Source organism: Mytilus galloprovincialis, chromosome 4, assembly GCF_965363235.1.
Source record: "Mytilus galloprovincialis chromosome 4, xbMytGall1.hap1.1, whole genome shotgun sequence".
Classification (NCBI taxonomy): domain Eukaryota; kingdom Metazoa; phylum Mollusca; class Bivalvia; order Mytilida; family Mytilidae; genus Mytilus; species Mytilus galloprovincialis.
This window is the reverse complement of record NC_134841.1, coordinates 76,650,400-76,664,610: the sequence shown is the minus strand read 5'-3', so window position 1 is coordinate 76,664,610 and position 14,211 is coordinate 76,650,400. Positions and strand designations below refer to the sequence as shown.

The 14,211-nt window shown below is 35.2% G+C and overlaps 1 protein-coding gene across 1 annotated transcript; it reads right to left on the bottom strand.

Moving 5' to 3' along the window:
• Positions 1–2,134: 2,134 nt before the first annotated feature.
• LOC143072984 (solute carrier family 2, facilitated glucose transporter member 8-like) lies at positions 2,135–8,293 on the bottom strand. Its single transcript, XM_076248186.1, has one exon. The coding sequence runs from the start codon at positions 8,219–8,221 to the stop codon at positions 6,806–6,808; it is 1,416 nt and encodes a 471-aa protein (XP_076104301.1). The 5' UTR covers positions 8,222–8,293; the 3' UTR covers positions 2,135–6,805.
• Between the last annotated feature and the right edge of the window lie 5,918 nt (positions 8,294–14,211).

The following is a 14,211-nucleotide window of genomic DNA, read 5'->3' as shown; positions in this document are numbered from 1 at the left end:
CTCCAAAAATCAATCCCAACCGTCCTTTTGTGGTCATAAACCTTGTGTTAAAATTTCATTGATTTCTATTCACTTATACTAAAGTTATTGTGCGAAAACCAAGAATAATGCTTATTTGGGCCCTTTTTTGGCCCTTAATTCCTAAACTGTTGGAACCAAAACTCCCAAAATCAATCCCAAGCTTCCTTTTGTGGTCATAAACCTTGTGTCAAAATTTCATGGATTTCTATTCACTTAAACTAAAGTTATAGTGCGAAAACCAAGAAAATGCTTATTTGGGCCCTTTTTGGCCCCTAATTCCTAAAATGTTGGGACCAAAACTCCCAAAATCAATCCCAACCTTCCTATTGTGGTCATAAACCTTGTGTTAAAATTTCATTGATTTCTATTCACTTTTACTTAAGTTAGAGTGCGAAAACTAAAAGTATTCGGACGACGACGACAACGACGCCAATGTGATAGCAATATACGACCAAAAAATTAAAATTTTTGCATTCGTATAAAAAATGAATGAAAAACAAATGTGTAACACATGAACAAATGACAACCACTGAATTACAGGCTCCTGACTTGGTACAGGCACAAACATAAATAATGTGGCGGGTAAAACATGTTAGCGGGATCCCAACCCTCCCCCTAACCTGGGACAGTGGTATAACAGTACAACATAAGAACGAACTATTAAAAATCAGTTGAAAAAACTCATCAGATGGACAAAATCAAGCTCATATAAATTAAAAAAGAAATACATGTACATCTTACATCATTTAACACACTAGATATAGTTGACCTATTGCTTATAATTTCTTAGAAACCACTTAACTAAGAAAACTAAACATTGACCAATGAACCATGAAAATGAGATCAAGGTCAGATGAACCATGCCAGGCAGACATGTACAGCTTACAATTTATCCATACAACAATTTATAGTTGACCTATTACATGTAATTTAAGAAAAACAGACCAAAACATAAATACTTAAAACTGAGCAATGAACTGAAAATGAGGTCAAGGTAAAATAAAACCTGTAAGGTTGACATCATCATCCGTACCAGTACATCATAAAATATTTCCATACACCTAATATAGTTGACCTAGCATTTAGTATTAGAAAAAAACCTCAAAAACTTAAAACTTATACCACTGAACCATAAAAATGAGGTCAAGGTCAGATCACACCTGCCAGTTGGACATCTTTACCATACAATCATTCCATACACCAAATATAGCTGACCTACTGCATACAGTATATAAGAAAAAATACCAAAACACAAAAACTTAACTATAACCACTGAACCATATAGATGAAGTCAAGGTCAGATGACATCTGCCAGTTGGGCATGTACATCTTACAATCCTTACATACACCAAATTTACTAGACCTGTTGATTATAGTATCTGAAATATGGACTTAACCACAAAACCTTAACCTTGTTCACTAATCCATGAAATGAGGTTGAGGTCAAGTGAAAACTGTCTGACAGGCATGAGGACCATGTAAGGTACACACAGACCAAATAAAGTTATCCTATTTCTCATACTAAATGAAATTAACATTACAAAAAATATTAACTTTTTTTTTCATGTAGTCACTGAACCATGAAAATGAGGACAATGGACATGTGACAGACAGAAACTTCTTAGCATGAGGCATCTATAGACAAAGTATGAAGCATCCAGGTCTTCTGCCTTCTAAAATATAAAGCTTTTTTAAAAGAAGTTAGCTAATGCTGAGCCACTGGATCAATATCCCCATATCATCTTTCTGCGACAAAAGCCAAAGGCTCGACTAAAAACCAAAGCAATCTGATTTCATCAACTAATGAAATTGGTTGTGTCTTTAAATCACATAAACCAAAACCAACAGAAAAACAGACAAATACTCTTTGATTCATAGATTCTTTAAAAGTAATAAACAAAATCAAAACATTCCTAAATTGTCATGTACGTTTTGTAAAGGTTTGGAGGGCTTGTATTTCTTAGCTTTTGTTGTACAGAAAGGTACTTTTCTAGGATACTACTTTTCAGTCAAAGCAAGGGTAAAATTACAAGCTCTCAAATATCATGTTATAAGCATTTTCCAATGTCATACATTGTCATAGACTGACAGTGATATATAAATAAAGAAGCAATATGGTGTTTATATTTTATTTCCCACTCTGTAACAATTTATATATTTATACATTTCAACAATTAATAGAACAGTAATAATATACCTACAAAGCATATCTTAAAAACCAAGAGTATCACTTATGTTTCTAGAATTCAATCTTATCCACTGCTTTAAATTCTCTATTAAAACCAAACAAGATTATTTTGCCAAGAACTGATTGAAACATGTGAAGGTGTTCTATTTGAACATAACACAACTGAGTTCAATATACACATAAGAAGATTTGGTATAATTTCCATTTTTTTTTTACCAGAAACCAAATGAAATAGAAGTTGACAACTATAGGTCACTGTACGGCCTTCAACCATCAGCATAACCCATACCCACATAGTCAGCTATAAAAGGCCCCAAATGACAAATGTAAAACAATTCAATGTCTGGTGTTAGGTACTGGTTTTAGCTCTCACAAACATGCTTTGATGAATTGAAAATACCTTCATATTAAAATGTCCCTCAACATGTTGGCAGAAAGCACTAAACTATATTTCTTGGAGTATTATGTTTTTTATACTATAATAAGTGAAAGGAATTCAATGTGTCATTGATGTGATAAACAATAGTGAACCAAAACATGCTTAAAATGTACAACAACACTGATGATACTTAATTGTCCCTCAAATATTATCCAATCCAAAAAATGCCCCTGCCTGGTGTATTAATTATCCAAATTGTACCTCATGTATTATCCCTATGTGAAAATTATGTGGTTATGCAAGTTGATTCCAATGGAAAAAATCAAAAGAAAAAAATTAAAAAGAAAACAAATATAAAAAGTAATAAACAAATACAAAATAATATTTAACATAGAGTATCAAGTGGAAAATTGTATAAGAAGAACAAGTTGGGGGAAAAATGCTTTATTTTGGAGATACATGTAGAGTTATTTACCTTAGACAATCAGATTTTTGTAAGATTGTCATTTTTCATTTTTTTATTTTTTTGAACTGCATTGCTCTGATACTATTGTCTCTATATAAAATTCTTGAGGACTTTGCCACTGCCTGATATGCAACACCTATGTCTAGCATTTGTCCAAGGCATGACAAAAATTACTTGCAGAGGCAGATTTAGAAAGATGGACCTTCCTTGAGCTACATTGATGGTTAATGCATATACTATTTATAAGTCCTACTGTTAATTTTGCCTTAGCGTGTCCCCTTTAATCAAAACCCTGGAAGTACAACTGACTTGAATGAAATAATGTAAGTAAACTTTGGTAGTTCTTCATATAAGAGGAGATTATTCAAACCTTAACCGAGCCTTAACCATGTTAAAAGAACATTTAATTCTGAAAACTTTACTTATACATGTTATAAGAATAAACATATTACTTTAATAAATTATCAAGAATACAAATTAGGCTTGTAAAACTATTATCTCTCCCTGACTAATTGTAAAAAATTTCAATGTAAAGTAAATGGTCAATTAAATACATTACAAACTAAATAATATTTTACACTGTTTAGTTGATACGGATTTCCTTTTTATGGGAAATTCATATTCTTTGACAGTATTTAATACATTATTTTAAACAATCTTTCATTTCAAAGCCAAAAAATGGTAACATATTTAAGTTTAAAGATGAATCTTCATAAGAGATTCAAATAAAATGTAAGTGTAATTTCAACTTTTGATGAGGCATATACCGGTAGTTTGAATTTGTGTTAGCAAAATAATAATACTAAAATTATCTTAAATGGTTTGGGGTTAATTCACACAAAAACATACAATTACCAGTTTTTATTAAACATGTTAAAGATTCACATTCACAAACATCATAAATATTTATTTTGTAAAAATTTAACATTATTTGTTTTTGGCAATTTATTTATATGTTTCATCATTTGGTGGTAATGCGCAAAACCAAATGATCTACATTTGGGCATGTACATACATATTATAAAAATGTACACATGTACCTGTAGATCAATCAATAATTAACATAGTCATGATAGTTGTACAATGTCTTATATGTATATATACATGTTTTTCATCTTGCTCTTGCAAGAACAGTTAACTCCCCTTCAGTGGAGACCATGCTTTAGATTTTGCAAATTTTGAAATTTCACATGTCATATTTAATAATTAACAACTTATTATTCATTAATAAAAAATGTAAATACAACCAAGAAGATTTTGACATGTCTGATTGAAATATATAAACATAACCATGATAACATATTCAACATTAATCTAGAAAAATATTAAAATTACATGATAGTGTATATATAAATAGTCCTAACACTATGGTAAACAAATATGGCAAAACTGAAATACATATAAAAAAATAAATAAATGCAAAACAAGATGCTCAAAGACAATACGTTTGATAAAAATATATATTATAATCTGATACTAAAGATATACATCGTCATGATCTTGTCTCCACATCATTTCAAACTAGGTTTGGTGACCAGAGGTATAGTGCCATCTACAGTCAGTTAATATTATGCTAAGTTTATCATGGTTATCAAAATAAAATAACAATTTTTTACAGAAAAATATGAAAAGTCGAAAAATGTCGAAACTATAGAGAAATTTTCAGCAAGTATGTCAACATGGCCAATGAGACTTTATTTGTGTTTTAATGCTTCAATGCAGAATCATCAACTATTTTTTTCAAATTCTGAGAACAATTAAGGAATTGTTTGTTTCTTTTCATCTGGGCTATTATACTAACCTTCTACAAGAAACATTTGTTTTTCTACAGAAAAACTCCATTTTCTCAAAAAATAACCTTATTTAGAGACCATTATCGATCGGTGTCTTAAACGCTTTCATGAATGGTTGCATTCCACGTACTGCGCATGAAAGGAGTAGGTGTTAAGGGCCGATTTTGGCCTCAAATTTCAGGTTCTTCTAACGAAAGTTTTTGGACACTTTTTAAACACTTAAGTGTCTATTTCAATTGATTCTATTATTTAATGTGAAATATTTTAACTGATTTAGTCATTAAAAACGCTCTGATTCAAGCTTAAATATGAAAAACCTATCAAATATGCAAAAAAATGGCACTTTTCAGATGGTTTTTGTCGAGAATGAAAGTGGCCGCATCCGTGTTCATCCTCAACCTTTATATATGTTTTGTATTATCATGATTATCATCAACTACAACTTACATTTCAATATTATGAATGAACATGAATGCAGCCACTTTCATTTTAGACAGAAACCGTCTAAAAATTAACCAAAAAGCTAAAATTTGAGGATTTCAGTAATTTAGCATGACTTAATGCTGCTAGAACGCGATATTTGTGCATTGTATTGTCAAAAACAGCTCATATTTATGTAGCAGAAGCATTTTACTTTCTAAAATATAGCTTAAAGATCACATTTTCACAATTTTCTAAAACTGCTATATTTTAGGGGCCAAAAAGGGGTCTTACTGAACCTTCTCCTTTAAAAAAAACTTTGTTTCAACATAAGCCCAATTGTACCGCAATTTCCCCGGGCATCTTCTAGTAGTATGTACTTACAAAAACTACAAAACAAAGGACCTTTAATAATTCAGACATTTCAGTCAGGTAGTCATGGTGAAAGAAAATGTTGAATTTTGAATGGAAATTTAAATACTTCAACATGTAAATGCATGTAAACTACATTTACTCAAAACATTTAGTCAATGAACCTTGACTGAACCTGTGCAGCTAAATAATATCCCTGGATATGAGATATGCTACTGAAAATACAACTGCATACCAAATATAATTGACTTTCCCTAATGCATGGTAAAAAAAAATCAGCAAGAAAACTTTGCAAAATTATTTGATGACCCCCAATTTGGGCCAAACCTTTTTACTGTCACAAGATCAAAAGGGAACTAAAACATCATCACTCAGCTTGTTTACTGTAAAGGTTGTTTCTGACAAAAATGAAAAAAAGGTTTGTTCTGAAGAGATCATTGATTTCATAAAAGTATTGATCATTGTTGATTGTTTCATTTGTCTGTACATGCACAAATACATTTGACAAACAAGAGATCTACACAAAATAACTTCAAATTAGATTTTCTACCATTTACCATGTTTACTTCTAAATTTCTCTCTCTAATGTGTACATGATACATGTGTATGTATGATATATATTGTTAATGTAGACTGTAGTCGTGCAGTTGGAAAGCTTCTAATTATATATAACACATGCTGAAATTCATTTTTTCTGTAATAAATTATTACCAGATTACCATAATTATCTTTTACATTTTTAATAACTACATTGTATATGCTCATTCATAAACTACTTATAATTTGAGATACAAAAATGTACTGTAATCTCATGTACTGTACATGAACAAGTATGTGGAATGTTTCTAAAAATTATATCTATTTTTCTCCATTGTTCAAATCTTGTTCACAAGTCAACTCTACTATCATGATCATGTCTATATGGTTATTAGAAGAAAATAACATACACCTGTTATCATATGTTATTGTGGACTAAACAAAATCATAGAAATGTGCATTTGAATTTTGACATTAAGGATGAGACCAAAGATTTAGCTCAATATATCAAAGCAATGATACAGCATTGTGTGATTTACCATTTACTGCAGTACCCAATTTCACTGTACAAAATGTATATGCATCCTTTGTTGATGTTGTTTGTTATAGTTTCAATAGTAGTTTCTTTCTTACACACTAGAATATGTAATACTTCGTCCAAGGAAGTACAGTTCAATATCTTCTAATGATTTGCCTTTTGTTTCTGGAAGATATTTGATAACAAACATTACACCACCCAAACAGAATGCACCAAAAATCCAAAAGGTCACTGCTTCTCCAAACCAGTCTTGCACAAGTGAAAATTGTTTAGTAACAATAAATGCACAAAGCCAATTCACAAATATCGCAATTCCACTTGCAGCACCTCTAGCTCTTGCAGGGAACAGTTCTGACATTGCTAATAAAGGAATTGGTCCCCATCCCAATGAAAATCCAATAATATATATGATGAGACTTCCAACAGCCAGCCAGCTTAAGGTTTCTGGAGATCTCCCAGCTTTGATAGCAAAATAATAAGCACCAAAAGTAAAGCAAGTGACAGTCATAATTGATCCAGCAATAATTAGTAATCTTCTTCTTCCAGCTTTGTCCATTAAAAAGCATGCAACCACAGTAGAAACCACTTGCACAGCTCCTATTATAACTGTTGAGAATTCTGAGTTCTGAATACCTGCACTTTTGAAGATTGCTACAGTATAGAACATGATGGCATTAATTCCACTGAACTGTTGAAAGAACATTATAGCAAGTGAAATATAGAGAGGCCTTGATAATTCTGGCTTTTTAAACTCTGAATATGTGAAAGTGTCTTTAGTATCAATTCCTTCTTCAATATCTCGACATTCATCTTCAACATCTGTATGCGGTCCTCTGAGTTTGACAAGAGATTGCAAAGCTTGAATTCGTCTTTCCTTCATCAACAAATACCTTGGTGTCTCAGGAACAAAACACATAGCAATTGCTGTCAGCGCAGCTGGAATACTCCCAAAAAGTGCAAGGGTATCCCATTTAAAGTGTAGTCCAAGGGCATAAACCATGAGAATCCCAACAGTTATCGATAACTGATTACAAGCCCCAAGGAGACCTCGAAGTGACTTTGTTGAAACCTCTGCTATGTATACAGGTGCACAAACAGTTATCAGTCCACTAGCTAATCCTGTTAAAAGTCTGCCAAGCAACAGCATAGTGACATTGCCACCTCTAGCAATCAACCACCATCCAATGATATAAGGTGCAGATGTAAACAATAACGTTGATTTTCGTCCATATTTTTCAATCATCCATCCACCAAGTGGGCCCCCAAACATAGCAGCTAGTGGTAGTAATGATCCAAACCAAGCTGCATACTCTTTGGTTAAAATTCTTGATGTCTGCATCTGGGGAAGAGCAGGGGAACTGTAACCAATGGTATAGCCAAACGCAAATGGGCCCAAACAAACAAATGCAACAGTGACATATAATCTAAATGGTGAACCTTCATACTTTGTGCTAGAGAGCTTTGGCGAACTTCGCGCAGACGAGCTGTCAAGTGAATCTATGTCCATTATTTATATTTTTGTCTAAAAATATGTGGAAAAATCGTCATCAATAATTTTACTCGCTGTCAAAATTTTCTTTTAAGTTTATTGTAGTAATTCGTATTCTTAATCGTTTTGCAGACTATTTTTTTTTTTTTTTATCAAAACCCGATGTCGGAAATGGAAAACAAAATTTCCGGTTGATAACTTGCTTTATCACACTTTTATATTTTCCTAGTCACTTGACTCACTCCATCGACATTATACATTAGACATTTGATAATATAAAATTAAACAAACCATGGACCCTTGGCGAGTACATGTTTGCTTAGCTATTCAGTATATTATTCAAAATTAGGTACTAGTCTTGAGAAAAGGACAATTAGTTTTGTTTAGCCTTCCCCTTTTTTTTTTAAAATCCGTTCAGTATTTTTAAGGCTCCATGGTGAAGATAGTACTTTGACCTATAATGGTTTACTTTAACCCAAATAAAGTAAAATCACAAAAGTACTGAACTCCGAGAAAAATTCAAAGCGGAAAATCACTCATGGCAAAATCAAAACCTCAACTGAGCGAATGGATAACAACTGTCAAATTCCTTTGACAATGATTTAATATATTGGAATCAATCATTCAATACATAAAAGATATTGGAATCAGTCATTCAATGTACATAAAATATGTGAGTTTGATGGAGAGTTGTCTCATTGGCACTTATACCACATCTTCTTATATCTACTATATGATATATATTAAGTAAACCCTGAGAGTAAACCTTGACCGATTTAATGGTTTACTTTTATACATTGTAAAGGCTTGGATGGAGAGTTGTCTCATCGGCACTCATACCTCATCTTCCTATATATAGTGGAATCGCAAAGTAGCCTAAGCATTTAACACAGCACGTTTCTTAAATTTAACAGTGAAGAAAATGAAAATCAAGCCAACTGCATTAAATTTTATAGTTAAAAAAATAGTGGGTACTCTTTTGGCATGTCTATGCTCATGCATGGTTAACAAAATATTTAAGAAATAAATCATGATCATGTAAGCCATAGATTTGTCGGAAATTAACACATGATGGGGGATAGGACCTTTATCGGGACTCCGGGATCGGGTCTTTTTAAGCTCGAGATTTCGGGATTGACCCTTTCGTGATCCGGGAATCCTTTTTTTCGGATTTCGGGACGTCGGGATTTACTTTATTCAAATTCGGGACCCCGGGATTTCGTTTTTTTTTAAGTCAGGGATTTCAGTCGGGATCAGGACCCCTCCTATCCCCCTTCACACATGGTATGGGCCGTGATATTGGAATTGTATCCTAAGCGTTAGCGAGGGATAAAAATAAAGAATATCATGGCCAAGTTCATGTTTTTATATTTCCCTTAATGAATTATTTCGATTCTAACAGGACAAATATTGTTATTTCAAAACTGAAGCTAGTGTGGGTTTGCTGTTCAATTTAACCACCGGTACGATAAAGCTGAAAATTTTCAAAATATATATGTAAGTTTGATGTCGACATTCATTCTTCAAAATTGGGTGAGTTGAACCTAAACTCAAAAAGTTGTAAAATAAAAGACCGATTCATATTTTATTCAACAATTGTCCGTAAGTTTTTATACTTTCTATTTGTTGAATCTGTATAAATATAACGGGGCCAGTGCATTTTGCTGAGCATAAAAAAATAGTAAAAAAAATTAGTAAAATACCCAGACTGAGCAAAACAAATTTACTTAGAAAGTTTTATGGAACCGGGGCCAGATATTTGCCTAACAATACGCATTCATAAATTATCACTGATTAGCTTTTAAGGAAACCAATTATCAGACTTTTTCATCAATAATAAATAAATTCTGTAGTGAAAAAAACCCCAATAAAAACCGTTAACTAATAAAAAGTTTCTTGTTTTTGTCATTTTATCAGATACTATCAGCCATAGGTCAAGACAATTATATTTGGTGTATATGGGATTGATTATAAAGTGTTCATGTCTATCTGGAGAGATACATTACTGTTATTTCATAGAACATCGAGAATATTATGTTGACATGATCTTTCTAGGAAATAAACCTTCATATATATGACAGATTTTCAACATAAATGCAAACACAAAATGCAACTAAAGCAGGCGAGACTTTTTTGCATGCGCAGGCTTTTTACTTTTTATTGCATATTTTGAAAAAAACTTTAAACGATAAAGAAAACGAGAGGCTTAATTCTTTCAAAAATGATTATCTTTGCTTTTCAATATATATTAATGAGCTCTTTGTATCTGTCTTCAAAAGCAAAACAATGCATTTTACCCCTATGTTCCATATTAGCCATAGTGGTAATGTTTCTTGACGTACAAAGAAATGAAATACAAATTTTATACTAGATACTATTAAACTCATTCAGCCAAATTTTGGCTGAAATAGATTCAGCAGTTCAAAAGAGAAGATTTTTTAAGTGAACAAACTGAATGATCAAATTGAGAAAAATTGTCTTGAAAGGGCAATAATTCATTAAGGTGTCAATCGACAATTTTGGTTATATAAAAACTTCTTTGTAGATTTGACTTTGCTGAACATGTTTGCTGTTTACAGTTTATTTCATCATCAATGATATTTAATATAATAACCAAAAACTGCAAAATGTACTTTAACATTATCAATAGTAGCAGCAACCGGTTGTTAGTTTCATCTGAAAATATCAAGGCTGATAGAACTTAACCTAATGAACATTTTTACTTCACATCAGATTTCCTCTAAATGCTTTAGTGTTTGAGATACAAACAAAAGACTGCATTTTACCCCTTTGTTCTATTTTTTTTGACGAAACAGAACATAAAACAAAATCTGTATTCTAGATACTATAAGGGCTATTCAGCTTATGTTTGGTTGGCATTATAGTTCAGTAGTTTCTGCGGAGAAGATTTAAGTTAGAAAATTGTTCATATGATAAACAAATTGTGTAAAATTGTCTCCAAACGGCAATAACTCTTTATTGGTCAATTGACAATTTTAGTCGTATAAGTAGTAGAGACGGATCAGTTTGAGGCACCCCAAAAACACAGGGCGCTAGGGCGCTGACGTCATATGCGCATGCCCCGCCCCCAATATGAGATATGGGCATATACTAGCCCTAATGACGTCAGCGGAAGTAAGGAAGATGAGTCACGACGAATGGACGTACATTTTGTAGGTCATATTTGGTCATGACGCAACCATGAATCATCAGGATGCAAGATCAGGGCATGACTCACTACATGATAATACGGGCTATATATCAAAACGGAAGCACCTGATGTCGGATTATGACTCTTGGACCACCATATGATGAATCCCATATATGGAAAGCGACCACAATACCCTATAACCATATATGGAAATTATGACCAAATTTGGTAAAAAAACTTATTTTCACTCAAAAATCGAAATAAAATACATGATCATATATGGAAATCGACAAAACAACCTATGACCATATATGGAAATCATGACCAAATTTGGTAAAAAAACTTATTTTCACTCAAAAATCAAAATAAAATACACGATCATATATGGAAACCGACCAGATACCCTATGACCATATATGGAAATTATGACCAAATTTGGTAAAAACTTTATTTTCACTCAAACATCAAAATAAAACACATGTCCATATATGGACAACAGGTCACGTGATCGTATCGAGGAACGTTAACTCTGGTACAAAACAAGGGAAGCAACTCTGTATATATATCTCTCTCTTGGATTGACAATTCAACGTTCGAGGCAAGGTCACATGATCATATCGAAGAACTCTGGTAAAAAAAAGGGAGGCAACTCTTCAAGGTGTGAACGTCAATCACCGATTAATCGTATCGTGTTCGGGGCAAATAGAAAAAATACCAACGCAGATGTCAGTTTCATATACATTTATTACATTCATTCGTACAATGCAAGCAGTTTGTCGTCGTTACTCATCAAGTCTCTAGACGAAAAATCTTTCACAATGTCTTCCATGCTAATGTTTCTATATCTCATCTTCACGAAATGTACACAATAGAGTCCGCACGTATCGGATGATCCCGGTTGCACTTGAGTCGTACTGAATCTGTATTGAGGTCCATTGGCGATGAGCACGTTCCTGAAGCGACGATGATAATACTCCGGAGAACGTCCGAGTGAATCGAAGAATTCTGCCGGTCCCGTGGATGGAAAGTGAAACGCCACCCAATGCTTCCCCGGTCCATCGCAGGTATCCGTGTTGACGACATAGGTCATCGGTCGGTGCGAGATGTCTGCGGGTAACTCTTCGGCACAACGTACGTCCACCGGTAACCCTTCCAACGCTTCTTCTAGTTCTGCGTCGCTCATGGGAAGTATGTCTTCGTCCGTGTCGTATTCGGAGGTATCCTTGCTGCTGTCGAGCCTCCTCGCCTTGGAGATCCTTTCCTCCTCCTCCCTGCTGCACGCATGCTCCTCCAGTCCGCGGCGGTGTACAAAGACCAGTCCGCATTCTTCGCAGGCGATCAGATCGTTCGTGGTCGTTTCTTCCGTTTGGGTCGTCTCCTCCTCTCCCGCACCCGTCAGGACGTTCGTGCGCAGTCTCTCCGTCTCGGGGGTCTCCGGTTTGACGTCGACAAGGAGATAACCGTGTCGTCTTCTCGTGGCCTCGTCGAATTGTCGCAGGAAATGTTCGGATCGACCCGGGTACATCTGTCGTGCCAGGGTGGCCACGGGCTGTCGATCGATCGGATTGTCAAAGAGGACCATGTAATGACAGTTTCTTCTCTGGGTGGGGTCCTTTCCAAAATACAGGTTCTGGTAGATGGCGATCACGGAAAGATTTCGATGGTGACTTCCTTCGGTGAAGAGATCGTTGATGCGGGTGTCTTTGCTGGCGAGGGTCATCAGATCGTCCAGGACCACCATGTTGCGCACTCTCGGATCGAAGAAGTCGTCGCTCTCCAGGTCGGCGGGGATGCCTCTCACAAACTCCACCGGCGGGTGCACGCCGTCTCGTACGACGTCGTAGAGGGGTTGCCACCTCTTGTACAGCCAGACGATTCTCTGCGGTGCCGGTTCGCACATCGCTTCCGCTTCTCGGAGGACTTTCGCCACGAAATGCGTCTTGCCGCAAGACGTCGGACCCGAAACGATCATAGTAAACGGGTGTCGAAACAGGAACGGACCGGACGGCGGTTGTTCTACCACCGCAGGCACGGGCGGCGGCTGTTTTACCACCGCAGACACGGGCGGTGGCGGCGGCGGCGGCGGCGTATCCCCATTACCATGCTGATTGCGATAATGTCTCAACATGACATCTCTCCTGGAAAACCGTCTATGGCAGGTAGGACATTCCATGTTTATACATGTACTTCGAAATCGAATCCGCTATCCTCTTATAACTTTTTTTCTAAAATGCAGCAAGCAGAATACGTGATCGTCCTTGAATCGGCACACTCGTAATCTATCGTCTCTGACGGTGATTTCCAATAGTGTCACCTCGCCTCCTCTCGTCGTGCGGTAGAGTGGTCTCTCGAAGACGACTTCCATCGTCTCGTCCCGTCGCACTGCTACGGATTGAAGTAGTGGTAAATACGTGTCTCTGACGTACGATTCTTCCCTCACCACGTCGGAACATAGGTAGACCCTGCGCGTGGGTATTTCGAAAGTAGGCACGAACGTCATTTCCAATAGGGCACACTCCCACGTTCCATTCGTTAAGTGTGATCTAGGTAAACGTATTCTGAACTGTCCTCCCCTATTCTGGGGAAAAAGTTGGAGCGAGTCTCCACTATTGACGAATAAGTAAAACTCGTCCATGGTTTTGATTAAGCATTCGATCCTCTTCCTCTTATAACCATCGCCGCCGCCGCCGCCGCCGCCGCCGCATGACCATGTTTTTTTTTATACAAGTAACCATACATTTCATATGTCTCGAATGAGTACCGAAGTTCGATTAAAACCACATAACACCATGCAAAGATTTTTTTTTTGTCAACAATAAATGTATATTGTGTATAATAAAATGTATATTGTGTATGT